The sequence below is a fragment of the Hesperophylax consimilis genome, chromosome 24 (genome assembly GCF_061612785.1).
Source record: "Hesperophylax consimilis isolate HC1 chromosome 24, BYU_Hcon_1.0, whole genome shotgun sequence".
In the NCBI taxonomy this organism is placed as follows: Eukaryota; Metazoa; Arthropoda; class Insecta; order Trichoptera; family Limnephilidae; genus Hesperophylax; species Hesperophylax consimilis.
In genome coordinates, this window is record NC_142859.1 from 28162199 (window position 1) to 28184530 (window position 22332).

General features: G+C 34.0%; 1 protein-coding gene across 2 annotated transcripts in view; it reads left to right on the top strand.

Annotated features, from left to right (window-relative positions):
- Positions 1 to 16422, top strand: part of LOC149412156 (kynurenine/alpha-aminoadipate aminotransferase, mitochondrial-like) — a 28492-nt gene extending 12070 nt beyond the window's left edge. For both annotated transcript variants that reach the window (XM_089646591.1, XM_089646590.1), the window contains exons 2-8: positions 6838 to 7006; positions 7860 to 8049; positions 8542 to 8802; positions 10191 to 10370; positions 13859 to 14065; positions 14546 to 14726; positions 16250 to 16422. In XM_089646591.1, coding sequence (XP_089502717.1) covers positions 6838 to 7006; positions 7860 to 8049; positions 8542 to 8802; positions 10191 to 10370; positions 13859 to 14065; positions 14546 to 14726; positions 16250 to 16269 — 1208 coding nt within the window. In that variant the 3' untranslated portion in view covers positions 16270 to 16422. The remainder of the gene's footprint in view (positions 1 to 6837; positions 7007 to 7859; positions 8050 to 8541; positions 8803 to 10190; positions 10371 to 13858; positions 14066 to 14545; positions 14727 to 16249) is intronic.
- The last annotated feature ends 5910 nt before the right edge of the window (positions 16423 to 22332 follow it).

Below are 22332 nucleotides of genomic sequence, written 5' to 3' on the forward strand. Positions count from 1 at the left end.
TTCCAGCTATACAAGACTTCATCATTTGGTTAACCCATAAGAGGAAGCTACAAACCAAAATGTATATTTTCTTGGTATACCTTATATTGTAGGTAACAGGCATTAAAATCGCTTGACAAACGGAGTCTACAAACGTTCGATTTCAAGCACAAAACTGGTTTTTAATTATTTTGTAAATAATTTTATAAGAAAGCAAAATATTTAAACAAGTGAAACTATCACTTGTTTAAAGATCCAGGGGATCTTTGTACTTATGTAAAGGAGCTGTCTACCCTCCTGCGCAATATCAGTCAGAATGTGGGAATGAACTGAGATGCGCGGGGCAGTAGTGATTAGGATGAGAGAGGTGGAGGGGAAGTTCCAATGTGGGTACCATGGATCCACGACTTAGGGTGAACGAATGACAGGTGGAATTACAGAATTGTTTAATGGGAATTTAAACATGGGTTACCCACAAAACATGGTGGACTGACGATTTAAAGAGATCTGCTGCCTTCGAATGTGCGAATGAAAGACACAATTCGACAAAAAGTTTAGTAATTTAAGGAGGTCTATGTTCAGAACCTTGTGGCTAAAAGAAAGAAATCTGTTGAAACCTGATGACGTAGAATAATAAAAAGAGCGCATTATCTACAGTAATTCTATGTTCACATGTTGTATTACTAAAAAAACATTTTATTTTAAGAAATATTATGCAACACTTAAATTTATCACGTGTTTATAAGATTACCAAGACTAAATAAACAATATGAGAAATATCAAAGTAATAAGTAATACTGAAGATTTTTAACGTAATCCCCAAAATATATTTATAATATTTGTAGTACAACGATGATGTATTAATTCGTTCCCAGATAATCAGTGATAGCTCACGTTTGTCCTTCGCGGGATCGCAAATAATTATATGTTAGGCATAAATTATTGTCAAATTTTTTTGATTAAAAACGCGTGTTTCCCTTATCACCGTCAAAATTAACAGATAAGAAACTGGCTCTCATTTACATCGTACCAACACGTAGGAGCTGATAAAATAATAAATCAGTTGTACCTAAAATATAATAAAACCTATATTTTGGACCAATTAATCATACACGGAGAAAAATGAATATCGCTAATTAACTTAATAATTCCGTCTAAAAACGGGATTGCAGGCTATTAATGAGTGAATTATGAGATTTTTTGATAAAATTTTTGTAGATACATTCAGAATATATTATCAGTAAACCTATTAATTCATTCGTTGAGATATTATTAGGGCAATTGCAAGGCGGTTTGCCTTGATCTGACGAAATGCAAAATTTTTCGGATTTTCATGAACACGTGTTCCGACATCATGATAATATATTCGTAATTTCTTACTAAAAGTTTATCAGGAATTCTGTTAATCTGCAATTACATTTTTAACCGGAATTACCAATAATTTGAAGAGATTCTTATTAAATTAGCAATAGTATTTTTTTTTCGCGTAACGACGACGATTGAACAAATCTTGAATTTATTTATACATATTTTTTTGTAAGTGGGTTGAATATCGCAAAAGGAAAATGCAATAATCGTACATATTTATTACTATTTAGAATATAACAATTCAAAATACCACTATGAATAGTAATAAATAACAAAATGAATATGCCAACCTCACAAATAAAATTGCAACATTGATAAAATTAGAAGTTTTGTTGCAATTTTAAGTTTTTTAACTGTACGCGTTGAGACCTATACACAAATCTCCGGGTTTAATTGAATAAATAAATGAAGTGGAATATTTGAAGTTGATATTAAGCCACTTCTCAACATCCGATCAAGCTGAAACTCAGCAGATATACTCGTTGTTGATGACAATACATTTTATTATATTTTGGTGGCACTCACGCATACACACGCGTGCAGACCTGCATTATTCTGAAAATGGGTGACATTATCTTGTCGCTATTTGCGTCTATGTGTTTGTGTACTTAAGTCTTCTAAACGCAACGGATTTTCATAGGGTTTTCACTGTAACTTGTGGAATTTTTCCCCAAAGGTTTATGTGTTATGTTTGCATTTTATCTATATAGAAAGTGAAGAAAAGTGGATATTTTGTAATCAAGTCTGGCTAAAAACCTTATGAGATATAAAAATAATTTATTACGGAATTGTATATCTTAAAAGGTCTACAGAAAATTCAAAGACGTATATATCTATCTCATAACTCTCAGCAACGCTGAGTACATGACAGCTAGTATTTAATAAATTAATCAATCAATTAAAATTATTAGCGTTGTTTACCCCTGACCGTGGGAAATTAAAAAAAGTGAGTTTTTTTTAGATTTTAAGAAATTTCAAAAGTTCACAGCAGTTAAGAGTCAGTCCCTGGAGAGAAAGGTTCAATTATCAGGCTAACCAAAATGGTTATTTTTAAATACATCATATTAATAAAAATAGATGCGTTATAGTAAAAAACACTTTTTTTAATGGGTGACCTTCAGGCCCAGAAACGAGGAGTTTACAGCTCTGCCTCTGAGGTCAAAACCATTTGTCAATTTTATTTGTTCGCTTGTTTAAGTAAATCTGTTGATTATATCAAGAACACACCTCCTTTATTTAAGATACATATCTAATACTAAAAATATCTCATTCAGAACGCGACGAAAAACACGCAAACAAAAGCGTCATATTTATCATTGAAAATATGGCTGATTACACAAATACAATTTTTTAAAATTATTATGACAACAACAAGGTTAAAAAACAACTTTCCTAACCACAACAATATGATACACAAAACTTTTAAATTTAGCTACTAATTTCGAAATCTAATGTCAGTGATGCGATTGATACTCATTAAAAAAGTTTTGGAAATGAATGTTTTTACATTTAGTTAATAAATAAATGAAAAGAAAATTAATCGTATATATGGACCTGGGAGACATATGACACCATGTGCCATTTTCGTAATTTTACAGGAGAGCCGACAGAAGTTTTATCAATGGTATTTTTTGATTATTTCGACTGCCAAAAACATTTAAAAAACAGTTTTCTTAAAACTTAAATTTAAATATCCCAATATTTTTTTAAAGGACATGGTAATTCTCCTTTTAAAATTTTTAAATTAGGGGACATGGTGTTGGTACATTACTGATATTTTTATGTTATTTTATTAATTTTGGGGACGGTCGTGGGAACCGTATTTTGGATAACCAAAACCTCTCCCATAGGTCACCCCAAGTAATTCGCTACGTTTGGTAACTTATCAGAGGTGCCCGGGTTCATGGGATGATGTTTGTCTTTTAATAATTTACAGTATATTTAATTTACAGTATATAACTCCCTGGTGTAAGACCACCATTCAGATTTTAAGCGTTGCTTGAAATAGCTTTAGTCGTGTTTGGTGACCATGCCAGAATATCAAGGTACTTCCCCACCTTCCTATCAGCCATCTCCTTCCTATTCCCACTATCTTCAGCCTAACAACATTGCCCAATTGGAGGTGTTGTAGTCTCACTGGATGCAAAAAGTTGGGACTCTTGTGCGGTATTCACATCGGCCTGAGTGAACTCCGGTTCTACTTAAGGTTAAGGAATTTTCCTTAACTTTAAAATGGAAGACTTTTCAATAACTATCTATAAGTTAAAGAACAAGGAATTTTCCTTAACTTTAAAATGGAAGACTTTTCAATAACTTTCTATAAGTTTAAGAACAAGGAATTTTCCTTAACTGTAAAATGGGAGACTTTTCAATAATAATCTATAAGCTTAAGAATAAGGAATTTTCCTTAACATTAAAATGGAAGATTTTTCAATAACTATCTATAAGTATAAGAACAAGGAATTTTCATTGACTTTAAAATGAAAAAAAAATCTTTTTAACTATCGTGAAGGTTATACCCATCAATGTAATAGATATATATAAAAAATTTATAAAGGATGATCAAGAAAGGTGGTTTACTCAAAGATGTTCCAATAAGTGTTGTCCGATATAAATATATATATATATATATATAAATATATATATATATATATATATATATGTATATATAGTGTCTCGGCTAAGACGCCTGTCCCGGTAAGACAAAAGGTCCTGGGTTCGATAGCTATTCGTGAACGTAATCTGTTTATTTTTCTCTTGTTTGTATCATGTTCCGTGTAAATTTATTGGTATTATCTTTTCTTCAACGATATAAGAAATTGTGTTTAAATTTAAAGTGAAAGACTTTTGCATAAACTAGTAGCGATTCCGGTCCTACTTTAAAGATAAGGAATTATCATTAACGTTAAAATGTACTATTTTTCGCTAACCGCAGTTCTAGTTCTCTTGGATGAAAGCAAAGTCATACCCTAAAATAAAGTCGGAATCTTAAATTACATCCGTAGATAAATACTATCGTAACGAATTCGTCGGAATTAATTGAAATGTGAGCCTAGAGCAAACCCTCCTTATTAGAGTCTTAAGTCGCCTTAATTTTAAGGTTAAAGGAAATCCTTATCATTAAATGAAATTGGAATCCCCCATGATTCTTCGTTGTTTTTGGTTTTTAGTAGTGGATGTTTTCAGTATGAAAAATACAATGATACATTTCTGTAAATATTTTCATTTCGTTTATTTATTTCGTCATTGTATAATTCAAAGAAAAGAGATAGTAATTCATTTATTGATATGGTATTATCAATAAGCACCGCCAAATACAAAAACAAAATATTTACATTTAATGATCGCGAATTTCCCAAGTTTATCTCGGAATTAATGTTTATTTTTAATTATGATGACGGATGCAGATTAGTTGTTGAAATGCCTAATATAATTAATAGGAGATAAGTGTGTAATCAATAAGTATTTGTTATTGAAGATGTCGATGCCCTGTGTAGGTAAGTAGGTTTATGTGGATTTTGATACTTAATCTACGATATTAGTGTAAAATTGTAATTGAAAGAAGAAGAAAAGCTGGATTCCATTGTGGTCACAAAGATTTAACTTATTTTTCACATATTTCACTATTAAAGCAGGGTGAGTGCAGGAAAAACAATTAATGTGTGACTTTATGCAGTAATTACTTTTACAAAGCTGCCAAGAGAAACGAGTTTGGATACCAAACCCAATGAAAGGAAGTGAGGAATGAGAATGACGGTGGAAGGACGAATGTAAACGGAGTGCACAATAAATTAATATTAAACTAATGTTTATAACACAAGGTTTTTATGCTGTCACGAAACAGATCTCTCAAACACATTTAAAAAAACCCCGCGAAACTAAATTCAACGCAGAACTAGGCGGTGCAGAACGGCGCGCATCTTACTGCGCACCAACGCCAAAACCCCAACGGTTTTAGTGGCCGCCCACCATGGAACCATGACACTTCAATTCTAGCTCTGGGCTCGACCACACGTGCGGTTTACAACTCCAAAACCGGTCTCGGACGCTGAGCGCCGGCCCCCGGTTCAGCAACATCACCATAGTCTAGCACGCGCCCATTTTGTGTAGACGATTACAACCTTGGTTTCCACTCTAAAATGTCTGGAAGTAACACCTCACTGGCCTCTCAACTCCTGCATTCACCGAGACAACTCTTGTAAGCGTACACCAAACCTTTGCCCTATTGTGTGCCTTCTTTAAGTATCTGAATTCACAGGTGTACCCTAGTGAGACAGATGTCGATAAGTACACGTAAAAAACTTTATATTGATAAATAAATAAATATAAAAAATAAAAAAAATGTCTGTTAAACACGTCTACCAGACGGAGCCAATATGAGAAATAGATTTGTTCAATTCAATCAGCCAGGAATAATTTAGGATGTATACTGTGTCCCCATTTTGTGTTATTCTATGTACCTGTTGACTGGAAATACACTCATTAATCATTCCCATAGGTGTTTCATTTGACGAGGAAAGTGGAGTCTTGAATTGTTGAATGTTCCCCGTGTAAAGGCATAACCTGCCAATCCAAACCTGTGCTGAATAATTAGAGTCCCTTGATTCTACCTACTGACGCTGGAAAAGCCGGCACTGGCTCCAATCTTGGAGTCTGCAAACCCCAGTTCCTAACAATACATAGCACAAAGGATAACAAATTATTATAAGCAATAATTATTCGCAGAAATACCCGTGCAAATCGTAACATTCTCCCAAGAAAGAATAAATGCCGCCTACAGGAATTGAATTAGCAGCCTTCTGATTGACACTGACTTAACTTTTGGTTCTAGACCATTTAGCTCGCAGTCTTTCTCTTATATTTGCCATCCAAAACAAAGTTTTATATGGAGACATAGGCCGTAATTTTGCTCATATTTGGATTACGAAACACGCCCTCAAGGCACTTCTTGTTTTATTCTTTAGTCTATGTCTTTACCATTAATATTTACACAGTTTAAATGCACAGGAAATCGTAATTGCCGAGTTATTTCACAAATTTTCCGATGCGCATGAGTCGGGAGTCAAAATACAAGTAATGACTTATTCTATACAGTAAATGCGCGAACCTAGCTGGTGCCAAAATAGATTATCATCTGGTTATCTCCAGGCCGCCGAGATGATACGCAAATTTGGCATGTCTATTTATTATGACACAAGTGGGTAAAACCATGTGCGGCCGTAGTACGAAAGATAACTCAAACACTCATAACTGAAGTAGGTGTAACAGGATTATACAGTTTGAACATGCAGAGCCTATTAACGGAGAATAATGTGTCAGATGTTATGACAGTATTGTGCAGATGGATGGAAGAAATCGGGGAGCGCCACAGGAAGACATTGCAAAGACTGTGCGCCAATCCAGGTTGTGTGATTTTCCATCCTCTCCAAATCTGGAAATGGAAAAACGAATGTTTTTAGTGTCCTTTTATTTATTATGTTGTATTTTCAGCAAAGTTGTCATACAGCGCTGGTGGAAAGCTGATATCCCTGGGAGAGGGCATGCCCAATGAGAGCCTATTTCCTTTCCAACAGATCAATATTCACCTGAAGGATGGGACGGACATTTGCTTGAAGGATGCAGAGCTGGCGAATGCATTGCAATATATTCCTTCACAAGGGTAAATAACTAATATTAAAAAAAAAAACTTGTTAAAACTTATTGTTGATACTCTATGAGGGTCTGCATAATTCCCGTAAGCACTCAGACCATTTACGTCCATTGAGTTCTGTCCCATGTTTCACCTTACTCCTTTAACAGTAAGAAGACCAGTTCCTTTACGCCCAAAAATTGAATTTCGTAGCCACCTCTGGGCTGAAGCCCCACAATACTTGATTCTTTGCAAAGGAGGGCGGTTCGTCTGATTAACAATCCATTGTTAACAGATTGATTTCCACCTTTAATGCACAGACGCAATGTGAGCATGGTGAGTCTGTTGAACAGGTATTTTAATGGAGCCTCTAAGGAGCTTGAAGCATTGTATTATGTATATTCACGTGCGTGAAACTCGACGTACACGAGCGGATCGCCCGTTCACAGCTTCTTCGACTCCTTTGTGTTAGACGGTTCGCTTTTTGGAATGAGCTACCGGCATCTGTTTTTCTATATAATCCCTTCCTAAAGCCTCTACCTTAACCTCCCTCCCCAACTGGATGGTGACATAGCTTTCCTGACTTTACGGGCGCTCTTGTGAGGGTCATACAAAAAAATCAAAGAGGGTTTTCATTTGGTATTTGGTGATGTCTCTTCATAACGTGTCTCTTCGGCTACCTGAGACAGTTTGCGTGTTTCTCCATCTTTTAAAATCAATACAGCTTATTTAATATTTTAATTAATAAATGGTGATTTCCACTCCCAACATCTAAATGTTTCCTCTGAAGTACCAGGGTCCAGCTTAATATCAATGTTACTTTTATAAATTTGTAAAAAAAAGTGGTATAAAAAATAGTACAAATTTTTATCGTATTTTCTAGGTTGCCTAGGCTAGTGAAGCTACTGAAAGAGTTCCAGCAATGCATGCACGATCCTCCAGATTGGTCCCAGAGGGATATGATCATCACATCTGGTTCCCAGAATGGTATCTACAAGTCCATAGAGATGCTGGTAAACAGGGGAGATCCTGTCCTAGTCTCAAGTCCACTGTACTCTGGGACTGACATCATTGTAAGTAGTTGTATATTTCATTTAGCGAATTAAAAAAATTCCAGAAACCCGTGTAGGTGATTCAGGTTAATTCCAAATAAATAAAGTCATAATAACTGAGAGTTGTGAACCATTCAGATTTCTCAATATTTCTGGGTGATTATTGAAGATGGAAGAACTTGTAGAACTTGTACCTTCTTGTCGAACCAATCTTTCAATGATTCTACCTATAGAGAGGTGTACATCAATTCTGAGCAGAATATAATCTATCGTCGAGATATTAACCGTCGGTGAAGAGATATTTTATATAAAAACCTTTTGATTCTCGAAAGAATCTCTCCCCACGATGCCTGCACTGATCCTATGAAAAATTTCTTAATTATAATTGATACAAATGAATAAGTGATATGAACATTGTCATGTACCATTACAATAAAGATTATTATTATGCACATGTGAAAAATCATAAAAGCAAGTATGAAAATAAAATTAATGCCTTCTCTCATGTTCCAGATGAAACCATACGAACCAAAACTCCTTCAAGTAAAACAGGACAAGTACGGCCTTAACCCAGAGAACCTCAGAAACGTTCTGGAAAAGCGCAGGCAACACTCCTACACGATGCCGAAGGTGATGTACGTTAACCCCACGGGAAACAACCCAACCGGCACCGTCATCCCCAACAGCAGGAGGCAGGAGATATACGATATATCCTGCGAGTACGATCTGATCATCCTGGAAGATGATCCTTATCATTTCCTTTGCTTCACTGAGGTAAGCTTTTTTTAACGATGTTTGCGTAAATTGACAATATTATCATATTACGGTACAAATTATGTAACATACGCCAACATTTCTCTAATCTTTTTTATTACATAGTTTTTTATGGTTTTTTCGTCTATTTTCCTGTTATCTTTGTCTGTTGTTTTTCTACATGCACATTTTTTCTGTCCTGTTGTTGGGGGCCTTGTTGATTATTCGTTGTTGAAAATACGTATGATATTATACTACATTAACATCTTGTGTTATCAATATTGAGAAGCGATTTGAGTATTGGAGTACAGTAAAATTTAGATGGATTGACAAATGTCGGTAACGAAATTTTAAATAAAATATAGCTTCAAAAACCTTTCTCTTGCTTCTTATTAAATCTTTGATCGTTCTATTAATCAAGGAGATACCTGCCATGGATATGTTGATCGTGATTTTCAAGGTTGTAAAAATATTTTAATGTTATTATTTTTGTTATTTATCGTACGACAGATTAATAATTCATTTACAGCCCACGTTTAAACAATTTGCAATGCAGGTACACTAAAAGTTTTATTGTTACTTAAAGAGCAATAAAATATGTGTACAGTTATAGAAATTTAATTGAATAGCACCTTTATTCGTCACTTGTCATTTTGTGATAGAACATCTGTTCGGCTGCATGGTATCTTGAAAAAGTCGTGGCGACTTTAATTTAAAGTACTTTATTTTTTAAAGTACTTCATTATTTCAGACTTGTTTCTGAGTTTAAGGCCATTATCAAACTGTGGATATGCCATATGGAGACGTTATTTTTACATTATTTAAAAAAAACACACACAAACGTCCTTTCACGAATATAAAAAAAAATATATTTGAAACGTTAAGGCGATGCACTACGTCGTGTAATATTTTAAATTGAGCCGCTATCAATAACAACCCTTACGTAGATGGCGATAAGGTTTAAATTCCCGCTTAATACCATCCGCCTCTTTTGATTTATGCAAGAAAAAAGCATGTCCAAAAAGTGCCTTTTATTTTATTTTGAGGATGTTCAGGCATAAATATTAAATTATTTTTCGAATATTTTATAAATAACTTAATTTTCCACATTATACAATAAAATCATTACCGAAAATGGGTTCGTAAGTAGGAGATTTTGAACTTTAAAGCAGTTTTCATAGGCCTTTACATTATTTTTTCTGGGCTTATAAAAAGACTTATCTAAAAATACTCGATCGTTTCAAAGGCCAAGATGTATTCTACTCGCAGTATTTAATTAAAGCATCTGAAACATTTCTAGGCGACCAAATTTTCAAACCAAAAACACATGATTTTGCATTACTACGTATGGCATCGCCTTAAATGACATCACAAGATATTTTCTTCAGCAATTTTGTTTATATTTTCAGGAAGTACCCAAGTCGTTCATGTCCTACGACGTCGAGGGCAGAGTGCTCAGATTTGACTCATTATCCAAGGTGCTGAGTTCGGGATTGAGATTGGGCTGGGTGACGGGACCAACGCCACTCATTGACATCATCGAGCTCCACATGCAAGCTTCTTACCTTCACAGTTCTACTCTCACACAGGTAAGCTCACTTCTTGTTCAGTCTTTGGTGGAAAAGCTTATCGAAATATGTAAGAAATGTTAGAACTGCAGTCTAGAACTAAACGATCTACCTATATCATTCTAGTTCAATACGTAGTGATACAGTTTCACTAAATGTTGAGGTAATTTAAAGTAAAGGTTGACATTAAAAATACTGCTGACTTTGTCTGTAAGGCGTGACGGTGGAAGAGGAAGTACTAAAGTAAACTAAATAGGGTAGAAATGAGATCCCTGAGGCATGCCTCTGTTAATTTACATAATACATTTGATTGATTTTATGATTTTTTTATTCTTCAACTGCCAATGCAGTTTGTCAGCAGGTCATGTTCACAATATTAATAATATACACATATAACAAAAAGCCACAATCAAATAGATACAGAATAATAACATTTTAGCGGACTACAATACAAAGACATACAATACATATACCGATAGATACAAGACACTCAACATACTCATAAGAATACACACAGCATAGATACAACTACTTGATCAACCCAATAATAGTTGTAAGTTTTAATTTCATAGAACGACTTTTTACGTATCTTTTGATTACATGTACAATTTTAGTATTATATACTTAGTATATAATTAATTATTTAATTTCATATTTTTCTTTTTTTTTAACATATCCTCTTGAAATATTATATCAGCATTTCGAACTACTAATAGCTTATTGTCGCAATTTATTATGTACCTTCTCTTGCAATATTATCAGCTCTGATTTATTCCAACTGAATAGAATAACTCCATGTCCTTATACCACCTACCACCCACTTATTAATCAAAATGTAATAATATAATTTTTATTTTACTACATCCAAATTTTTAAATATATTTACATTTACTGTGTATCTAATTTAGTAACTGCTATATTAGTCTATTTCGTTATCTATACTTTTGTTATCACGCTTTATAAATTTTGTTTATTTCTTACTTTATAAATCAAAACTTTCTTTCTTTTCTTTACCTTATGTATACTGTAATGACACTACCCCCCAACTCAAACACGAGAAACGTTTTTCTGTATTGAATTGGTTAGTTACGTTAAAAAGAAAACATTTTATAGTAATTAGTTTTAGAACCATATGTTTTTCTTCTGTAAATCTGTCATATGTATGTATTTCTATTGAAAAAAAAGTTAAATTACTCTCGTAGGAAACTCTATTTCGAAAGAGAACATCCAAAAAGGTTGCAAGGCTGAAGTGAATAAGTCTAAAAAATGACCATTCGATGGTTTTGACTTATCAATGTAATAACTTGTCTTGTTGCTTGATAATGGTTTTAGGTGTTCGGTGACCATTTGTGAATAGCCAAGTACTTCCCCACCTTCCTCTTCCCCATCTCCTAATCCTCCCCTCTACACGGAGAAAAATGAGTAGATATTACCGATTTATTAAAATCTTGAGTTCAGCTTTGGAGAATTTTTGTTGCAGCAGAAGTGCAACAATGATATTTTTAAAATAAAAGATATAAATTTGTTTAAGACAACTTTAATTTTAATTGTTCTCTACCGGTTTCGGAAGCACCCTTCCTTCGTCAGGAAAATATTAAAACTACTAACTATAAAACAATTTTATATCTTTTATTGTAAATTATGACGAGCCACAATGTAAATGCTTATTACAAAAATGATATTTTTAACTTACATTAGTCAGGATAACAATATTACTTCATTCATATCTACTGATAAAGCGAAATCGAAGTGACTATTTGTGGATAAATAATTATTAGTGAACGGAGAAAAATAAGTATAACTGATTATTTTTAAAACCCTGTTAAAAATGGGACAGCAAGCCGCTAATAAAACGTTAGTACTTTTCGAATTTATTGGAACAATAATTCATATAGGTACATTCGTTTACCATGGAAATGTATAGAGATGCGAAAATATAAAGTTTTCCAATAAGAGGTGTTATTTTGAATAGCCCGCTATTTTGGTAGATGTTACTTTTTAAGCTGTCATTTTTTAACATTAGACAAGTAAAAACTACGCCATTAATAAAAATGGAACGATACACGCTTCAACAACGCATTGAAATTATTAAAATTCACTTGAGTGAATCAAATGCAAATCATCTTGAGTGATGAGGCCCATTTCCACCTCGGTGGCTTCGTCAACAAGCAAAATTGTCGCATCTAAGGGCTCGGAAAACCCAAGAATTATTGTTGAAAAGCCTCTCGATTCTCAAAGTGTGACTGTTTGGTGCGATTTATGGTCCGGCGGAGTCATTGGACCTTACTTTTCGAAAATGAGGCTAGAGCAACAGTTACGGTGAATAAATTGAGCTATCGAGAGATGGTTAATGATTTTTTATGGCCGGAATTGGATGGTATTGATTTGGACAACGTTTACTTTCAACAAAACGGCGCTACGTGCCACACAAGCAACGAAACCATTGATATTTTACGATTGAATATCAAAATAACACCTTTTATTGGAAAATGATTTTTATGAACACGTGTTCCGACGTCGCGTTAGTAAATTCCTTTTTTTCTAAAATTTTATTATGAAACCCATGAATTCATTCGTTTAGGGTCCGCAGTCCCGCTGTTAACTCGACATTTTTTCTCGACACACTACATCCCTAACAAAGAGACAGACACTGTAAAAACAATGTGTAAACCTTAACAAATAAAAATAAAAAGTGAGTTTGGCCTGGGTCGAAGGTTGATGACGCAATGAGCGTCAACCCAGAGTTGAGTGTCGTTTCCTCCGATTGTGAGTTTGCTCAATTATCTGTCGGAGTCACAATCAATGTTGAATATGTCAAGTGTCATTTCATCATCGCGCATTCACGACTTTATTTTAATCACCACATTAAAAAAATGTTGATATCGGGTCATTTAAATAATTCCGTTTTTATTTATGGCTGCGTATGACATTGTACAAATAATACAAAAGATCAAATTCAAACAATAACTTTATTTAGCAAGTCACCGTCTGCGATGATGTAAAGTACCTAATCATTTAACAGTAACAAGACTTAAACAACTACAAAATGTGGAATATTTTCGATTATTTCTTTATCTTACTACTGTGACGTATTTTGTTACGTTATGCCTGTTCGTGAACCCATGATATTATATACTAATCAACAAAAAATATAATTAAAAACATTTTAAATAACTATTCATGTCTTTTTGCTGTGACCTCCTAAAACAGGTTAATGACAAATCTGTGAATGAGTCACAGTCCTGACAATGATGACATTGGAGAAATAGAACATTCACTCAGTTCAACAAGGATATATCCTTGCCCAGGGTTGTAAACGCCCACCTAAATGTTCATAAAGCGGTTTTATGACAGCCTTACCATCTTGGTTTAATTTTCTTCCACCCATTCGGTCTACCTCTTTCGTTCTCAATTAGATTATTGGGTTCACTGTTCATCTGATACCATTATGCATTATGCAAGAAAAACTGTAGATAAATAGTTTTAAAGGATTGATGATTTTTTTTCAGATGATAACCGCAAAATTGCTAGACGCCTGGGGCATTGAAGGTTTCCGAAAACACTTGAATGAGGTTCAGGACTTTTACCTCCACAAAAGGAACTTCTTGCTTGCCTCCATGACTAAACATCTCACAGGGCTGGCTGAATGGGAGGTGCCGGAAGCTGGCATGTTCGTGTGGATTCGAGTCAAGGATGTTCCAGATATTTACAACATGGTAAGATAATCTGAATTGATTATGATACCGTTTTAAGGTTTTATAGATCCCAAAGACTGCGATAGGTTAGTCACGAGAAAAGAATGCTGAATTATAGGATGCTAAAAGTTCAGCGACACAGACGCAGACCGGAGGGAGATTGGGGCAGGATGGGAAGGATGAAGGAACTGAGGCGAGTGGTGACTAGGGACTAGGGACCGCAGTTAATGGAGAAAATTTGTGGAGGAGGTCAAAAGGAGAAAAAAAAGTTCTAACTGTAACGGATGACGAATGGAGTGTAGCAAGGTACTAATAATCCAAATTTAAGTTTTTCAGACAAAATAAATAAATTTGAAGACTCTTTATTACCCCACCTATGCATAATGGCGCAACGGCTGTTGAAGCACCTCATCCTATTGATCGAGGGCCAGAGCTTACGAGACTGAGAGAACCCAGGCTGTATCTCATGTCTTTAACCATTTTCTTATTTATTATTTGCAGATCGTCAGGAAAGCCTTCGACAAGGGTATAACCTTCGCCCCCGGGCACGCCTTCAACGTGTCCTCCACAGCGCCTTGCCCCTACATCCGCGCCACCTACAGCAGGGCCACCCCGGAGGACATGGAAGAAGCCTGCATCAGGCTGGCCGACCTCATCAGGGAGGAGCAGAAGGAGTATGCCAGTAAGTAAAAAGATATTTTCAATATCGTTATCTGTATACTTTTCAGAGTAAGTACGGACCACTAGTGACATCTATGAAGACTAAATTATATTGTTTATGAAAGGTTCTCGCCTCTGCTATTTGTTTATAGTTAAATTGTGTCCGCAAAGACGATCTCTGTTTTGCGGCCATTTTGAATTGAAATATGTCAACAGTCTTTTCGTATAAAACGTGGGTTTCTTTAAAAACCCCCCTCTTGCTCAAAAACAACCAAAGGTTTCACCTTTCCTAAAGAACTACAGGAACTAGCCTGTACCCAGAGTATTTATTTTTATTTTTATTTTTTTATTAACGACAATTATAATTATAAAGTTAAGGTTAAACGCAACGCTCGTTGCATTCTACGTGTTCACAGATGGCGTTAATTAATTAATTTTGTTTAAATACGCTTTTGCAAGGTATTGCTTTACAGTATTAAGACAAATTATTTGTTTGCGCCCTCATATACGCAATATGAATATGAATAAATAGTTTTGTCCATATAAAAACTCAATTCTATCGAGAAAGGCATACAAATACAATATTGGATTGAATCATCGGTAAAATATTGTATTTGTGTGCCTTCTTTAAGTCTTTAAACGAACAAAACTATTGATTCATATTCATATTGCGTATATACGGGCGCAAACAAATGATTTGTCTTAATATTGTAAAGCAATACCTTGCAAAAGCGTATTTAAACAAAATTAATTAATTAACGTCATCTGTGAACACGTAGAATACAACGAGCGTTGCGTTTAACCTTAAGTATATTATTCGCAGTCCTCCTCACTAGGTATTCCTGTTCCGAGGCGGACTGTAGGTTTTTGTATAGGTGTAGATCGTGATTTCCTTGTTAATTTCTACAAAAATAATTTAAAAAATGGTCTTCAAATTTGTTCAGTTCATAATTTTATTGATTTCCTCATCTTCATGTATTATTTGATGTTGTTTTTAAATTTTTGTGTCCCAAAAAGTGCCTAGTCATATCATGTGATAGTGGATGTTTATTGTTAAATAAAAGTGATTCAGTTTGCTCTCAAGAACGGAGTTTTAAATCCAAGGACCCTAATTTATAACATAACGTAATCTAAATATTCAAGCATTTCTCTACCCCATCTAATTCGTTATCACAACATTATTGTTAACCCCCCAATTGGGGTTGCCATAAACCCACTGGCACCAGATGATTAGAAGCAATTGGGAATATTGTCTGGTTTTCACATAAATAAAACTTCGAGAGGAGAGAACATCCAGAGAAGAACTTTTGCGAGCCAGCAATATATTTCTTAAACTTTCTGTTATGGTGTTAGAAAATTCCGCGTGCTTCTGTGCTCTACACGATTAACATATTTAGGAGTTTTTTGATTTTAAAACATAACAAAATTTATCAAAAATTACGCATTTAGGCTGTCATGTAGGAACATGCAAATAGCTGAAAATTCCCGAACAAATCAAATGTACACATTTCAAAATATATATAAATCAGCTCATTTTGTTTTCAGAATTTGTACCAATACAGTAAACAATAGTTTTTACCAATGATGGATGGAAGCCGATGACAACATAAGAAAAGTACGAAGGCTTGCAACATAACCTATAAAAATAATATATTATTAAATTAATAATATTACGTTTCTTGTTATATTTAATGTATTTTTAATTTAAATAAAGAAAGTCACCAAATATCTTACTATTTATTATAATGTTTTCTACTTTTTAGTTAATTTAATAATTCGAAGTTGTTATTTTTTAATGTTTTGGAAGCGATGTAATTTGCATGGAAAATCATTTTTGTATTGTTGAAATGCATTAAATTATCAATTAAAAAATAAACTATACGGAGAGGCGCTCACCTCACCAACGAAAGTGCTGTTTTCCTTGTCAAATTCCAACAATGTCAAATTCGATACAGCCATAAATAAACCACTCATGTACAGCCTTATCAAAATAGAGCCATCTATACAAAGTTGCTATGTAATGCAACGTATGTTTCAGTTAACAGTCATAAATAATGATAAAATAATATGTCAAAAATATAATTTTATTCAAATCTTTTATTATAGCACCATCTATGAAGCAATAGCGTAACTTCCGTTTGACGCTTAATTTTATTACCGCTAGATGTCAGCGCCGCTCCGCGCTAAACACTTTTAGGAAAATAATTTCCCGCCAATGCATTGTGACAGGATGTCATTTGCAAAGCTGCTGAGCGGATATTATGATTTGTAATTATTAGGAATTTCAATATATTTGCAGATAATACAATTAATATGGAGCTAAGAGACGAGAACTTACATTTCCATCGAAGTCACTGAAAATTGAATATAAAATTCATTCGTTGACAGAGGAGCTACCAAATTAAAAATATCATAACACCCCAATGTTTACTAATTAACTATCACGCCCTTTCTTGCAGGGGTAGATAAAAGGGATGGACCGCCAAGCCAAACACCTTGTATTAGCATAGGTATATTCCTCGCTATAGTCTAATACACACCATTAATTTGTTTTTTTTTTCGACTTCATGACATGAAGAGACCCGACTCTCGAGTATGTATTTATATTTTAAAAATGAAGTCACTAACTGAAAACGTGTTAAAATGTACAATTGTACATATTAATCAATAGAGCTATAGTAACATACCTCAATATAGTTACAAGAAGGTTATAGTAACGTACTTCAATAATATTAATAACTAAGCTAAGCATAATACTATTCGCTGCAATGAATGTCAATATAAGTAGATAATTGATTACTATTGCACTAAAACTAAACTATTATGTAGGTGTATCAAATGTTTGTAAAAGCATGTACCAGCGCAGAATATATAAATAAATAAATAAATAATAGACGTGAATGTATGAGGGTGTGTGATTAGGTTTGTTATTGCTTTATTTATATGTTAAAGTAATCACTTTATATTTTCAGTGTTTTTTAGATGACCGTTTGGGTTTTTCTATTACATTTAAATGGTTCCATTTTATTTGGAAAATTATCCTTGAAAAGTTGTGATGCATTGTAGAAGTATAATGACAATAGAATATCATTCACATTTTTATATTTTCAATTTTTTATATTTTTTTGTAACATACTACGTCAATTTACTATTAATATACATGAACAGTAACAAAAAATTGTGTTATTTCAACTTAGACATTATTTGTGCGTCTCTTAAAAACTTAAAGGTGTTGAAGATATCAAGAAACGTGTTGTTTAGGAGGACCTACCCTGTGTCATACCGTGCTGAGCCAACAGGCTGTTCTGCCATGTGGTATGCATATACGATCGTGGCGCCTCCCCTGGCAGTAGTTGTTCGGTACACCTTACAAGAGGTATGGACTATCTTTGAAATTATTATAGACTTCTTAAAGCATGCACTTTGGTGTAGTACACTTGCTCTCCTTACACGTCTTGCTTCGCTCATCCGCTCATGTTCAAACAAATGCATTATTAGGTCATACAAACTTATAATGGTTTTAATACACATACACTTGTCAGTAAACTATCAGTCTACTTTCATCCATCCTATCCAAGTTCTACAGGGAGAAAAACGAGTAATGCTTATTTATTAATATCCTGTTTAAAACGTGATGTTAGGCCATATCCTAACAAACTATTAGTAAATTTATAATATTTCGGAATATGTGTTCATGCGGCCGCAATGTAATTTATTAGGATGATTTTTTAAGAACACGTGTTTGAGATCCCCATAATACATTAGCAATATTTACGATCAATTACCCTTCTTTCAATCAGTGGCGGCCGGTGGTCAAAATATGTGGCGGTTCACCGGATTACAACATTAAGTCAGAAAATATATTAAATAAAGGTACATACCTATTTATAAAGAAGTTCTATTCTCCGCTCATTTTGTTTAGCGAAGACCTCTATGACTCTCGTGTTGAAATCAGGCATAGATTGAATAAACCTTTTTTCAATGCTTAACACTGATAGAGCGTTCAGTCTGTCCTGGCTAAACGTGTTTTTTAAAAAGGATTTTATTCTTTTAACGTTGAGAAACATCTTTCGAAGTCATTGGAATGGTGCACACAAGTTTTAGTAATTTCACAGTCTCGGAAAAGTCTTCTAATAAACAAGTACTATAAAAAAGTTGTAAAATTGATAAAGCTCCGTCAGCTTTTGAAAAATCGTCGCGGGCGTAAATTGCACATAGTTCACCTTTTAACTGAACTTTATTTAGGAAGTCATATGTTTTAAGCGTCACATTGAAATCATGTTCTGGGAAATTTGACCTGTACACGGTGAATTTTTCGCAATCGAGTAATGTTGCTGCAGAAAGATGTTTAGTGATTTCAAAGCGTTGTTTTATTTTGGACAGAATTGTATCGCAGACCTCTTTACAAATAATTGATTTGGTGGTTTTTAGTCGTTTAGTAGGTGGCTCAGGAAAATTGTCTGTAAAATTGCGTACATTTTGAACAGATTTTTCAAACTCATTGAAGTTATTTCGGATTATATCGGGATCTAAGTTTTTTAACTGCAATTGTCGGAATAAAATATCACAATGCGGTATAATTTTTTGGAAAAAAATCAACCAATAAATAAATGTTTCATCTTTGAGGTAGCGTAAGAGCATATCAGCTTGATTGATGGTATTGCTGTCATTGTCGGATTCCAAAATCGTCTCCATGCACTCAATTAGGGATTCGCGATTAGTACCAACGGTTTTAATTGTCCTTATATTAAAATTCCACCTCGTCTGAGAAACTGAGGGAATTTTGCGTTTCACTATTTCATTTAAAATATCTGTTCGTTTCGACGACCGCGAAAAAAACTTGGGGAATGTGTGCAAATTCGAAAAAAACATTTTCACTTCTTTCCTTTTTTTCTACAATTAAATTTAGTTGATGGGCGTAGCAGTGGATATAATGCGCATACGGAAACACATTTTGAATTTTGGCCTTAACCCCGCCAATTTTCCCACTCATTACTGAAGCACCGTCGTAGCCCTGAGCAATGAATTGCTTCGGAGATATATTTAAAATGCCAAGTTTTTGAAACAGCGAATCTGATAATCCAACGGCACAGTGGGATTTTGGTGTTAAATACTTCCAAAACCGTTCGCAGATTTCGCCATCCCGTTCGTAACGAATGATCATTACCATTTACATAACTGTGGATACATCAGTCGTTTCATCTGCTTGAATCGCTACAAATTCACACTTTGAAATTTGTGATTTTACTTCGCTGTGATACACTTCCAAAATTGCATCTAATATTTCATTTTGTATTGTCTTTGAAGTACCCTTGAATATAGAGTCTGATTCCATATGCTGCTTCATTGCCATATCAAGTTCGACCACAAAATCAATTAAACCACGATACACTCCGGGATTAACCGAGTCTCTTTTTTCGTCATATCCACGCATAGCTAATTCACATGCACCACAAAATTTTACGCAATCAATAAGTTTGGACAGGATGTATCGATTTTTATTAACCAGCTCATTATGGTGTTTAACTTGGGCACGGTAGCCTGAATCCAATTGCATTCTGATGTCAACTTTTCCTAAAACCTTTAAGCTTAAAACTTTTTGCAAATGTAAATGACAAGAATTATGTTTTTTGATTTTTTTCAGAGAGGTGAGTTAAATTAGTAACACCGCTAATTGTCCAAACTGAATCAACATCGTAAATTAAACACGGAAAACAAAATAAACTATTCAATTGATCTCCACAGAGCCTAGAAGCTTTGTTAAATGATCGAGTAAACTTCTTCGATCCAGATTTGCTTTCTTGTTTTATTATCAGTTGAGGTTTAGGTGGACCGGCATTTTTTATTATCACTTTGTTTTCAAAACTCGACCTATTGTTCTTAATATATTCCACATTCAAACTCATTCTTAATTTATACGTTGAACAAACACAAAAGTAATCATAAATTGGTATAACCTGCAATTGATATGCCTTATTAATAAAATTGATATACAAGATCGATATAACCTGGAATTAAACTTCAAAACTTTCGCAGAGTAAGAAAAGTTTTAAATTCAACAGATAATGCCCGGCGACGACTGACTGAACTGATAATAAGTAATCTGACCATCACTCATCTCTTAATGACAAATTTTATCTTAAATGCTTGTATCGAAGAAGCGAAACATTCGCTGAAAATAGCAGATGGTAAATTGAAACCACGATATCGACAATAACATCAAACATACGAGTTTTAGTTTAACTTTCTACTGAATAAACCGTTCCTTCTGATGTGGTGGTAAAACCCCGAACGCCGTCCATGATATGGTATTATTTGCAAAGAATAGTATGAACTGGTATGTACCCACGCTTTCGACTGTTCCACAGAATATGCGACAAAGCAGTTAAATTTTGGATCGCAATCGAAAACGAACTGCTACGAACATAGGCACAAGTCGGTCTGCAAGTTAAGCGCGCTAAGTAGGTACCTTTTGAATGAGATATTATAACCGAACCGAGTTTCGTATTGTGATTAGCCATGTCGGAAATATTGTTGGTTGTTCGGCGCTCGGGAGCACATATTAGCTGGCCGCCACTGCTTTCAATACCTATCACTAATAGCATTTCCATCTCTCGTAAACATACTTCCCAAATACACAAACTCATTCACCTGCTCCAAGTTTTACTCATTCATAACTAATAATAATTCGCAATGATATTTGGGGAATACGGAATTCACTCAAAACTTATTGAGAAACAAAAATTATTCTTATCACGTTCAATACATCACTAAATCTGCATAACTTAAATAAAGGATTTCGATAATATATTCCGTAACACTTGGATATCATTATTTAAATAAAAAGAAAAATTAAAGTTCTTGCATTAATTTTTTAAATAATAAAAACATTTTTATAATTTTTTTGTAATATAAAAAAGAGGATAACATTTATACATATGTATATATAAATATTACAAGATATTATATTTAAGGTCATCATTGATCATGTGTATCCCATAAATAGGAGCTCTAGTGCCTGATGAGTGAGGCGTGATTCTTAATTTGGTAGTATATTTAAAAAACATGTTTTTTTAATGTGAGTTTGAAAAAAATATTGTTTAATTGGTTGATAATACAGCGTAATTCACGTGTGACTTTTTGTAGTTTTTTATAGCTTGGTAAATATAACAGTTGTGTATATACAAGGTTTTCCAATAAGAGGTGTTATTTTGATATTCAATCGTAAAAGATCAATGGTTTCGTTGCTTGTGTGGCTTTTCAACAATAACTCTTGGGTTTTCCGAGCCCCAGATGCGACAATTTTGCTTGTTGACGAAGCCACCGAGGTGGAAATGGGCCTCATCACTCAAGATGATTTGCATTTCAGTCACTCAAGTGAATTTCAATAATTTCAATGCGTTCTTGAAGCGTATATTGTTCCATTTTTATTAATAACGTAGTTTCTACTTGTCAAATGTCAAAAAATGACAGCTTCGAAAGTAACATCTACCGAAATAGCGGGCTATTCAAAATAACAACTCTTGTTGGAAAACCCTGTATTTCAATTTATTACCGTTGAAATATATTATATTATTATATACAAATATAACAATGTAATATATATATCATATATCACATTTTTCATT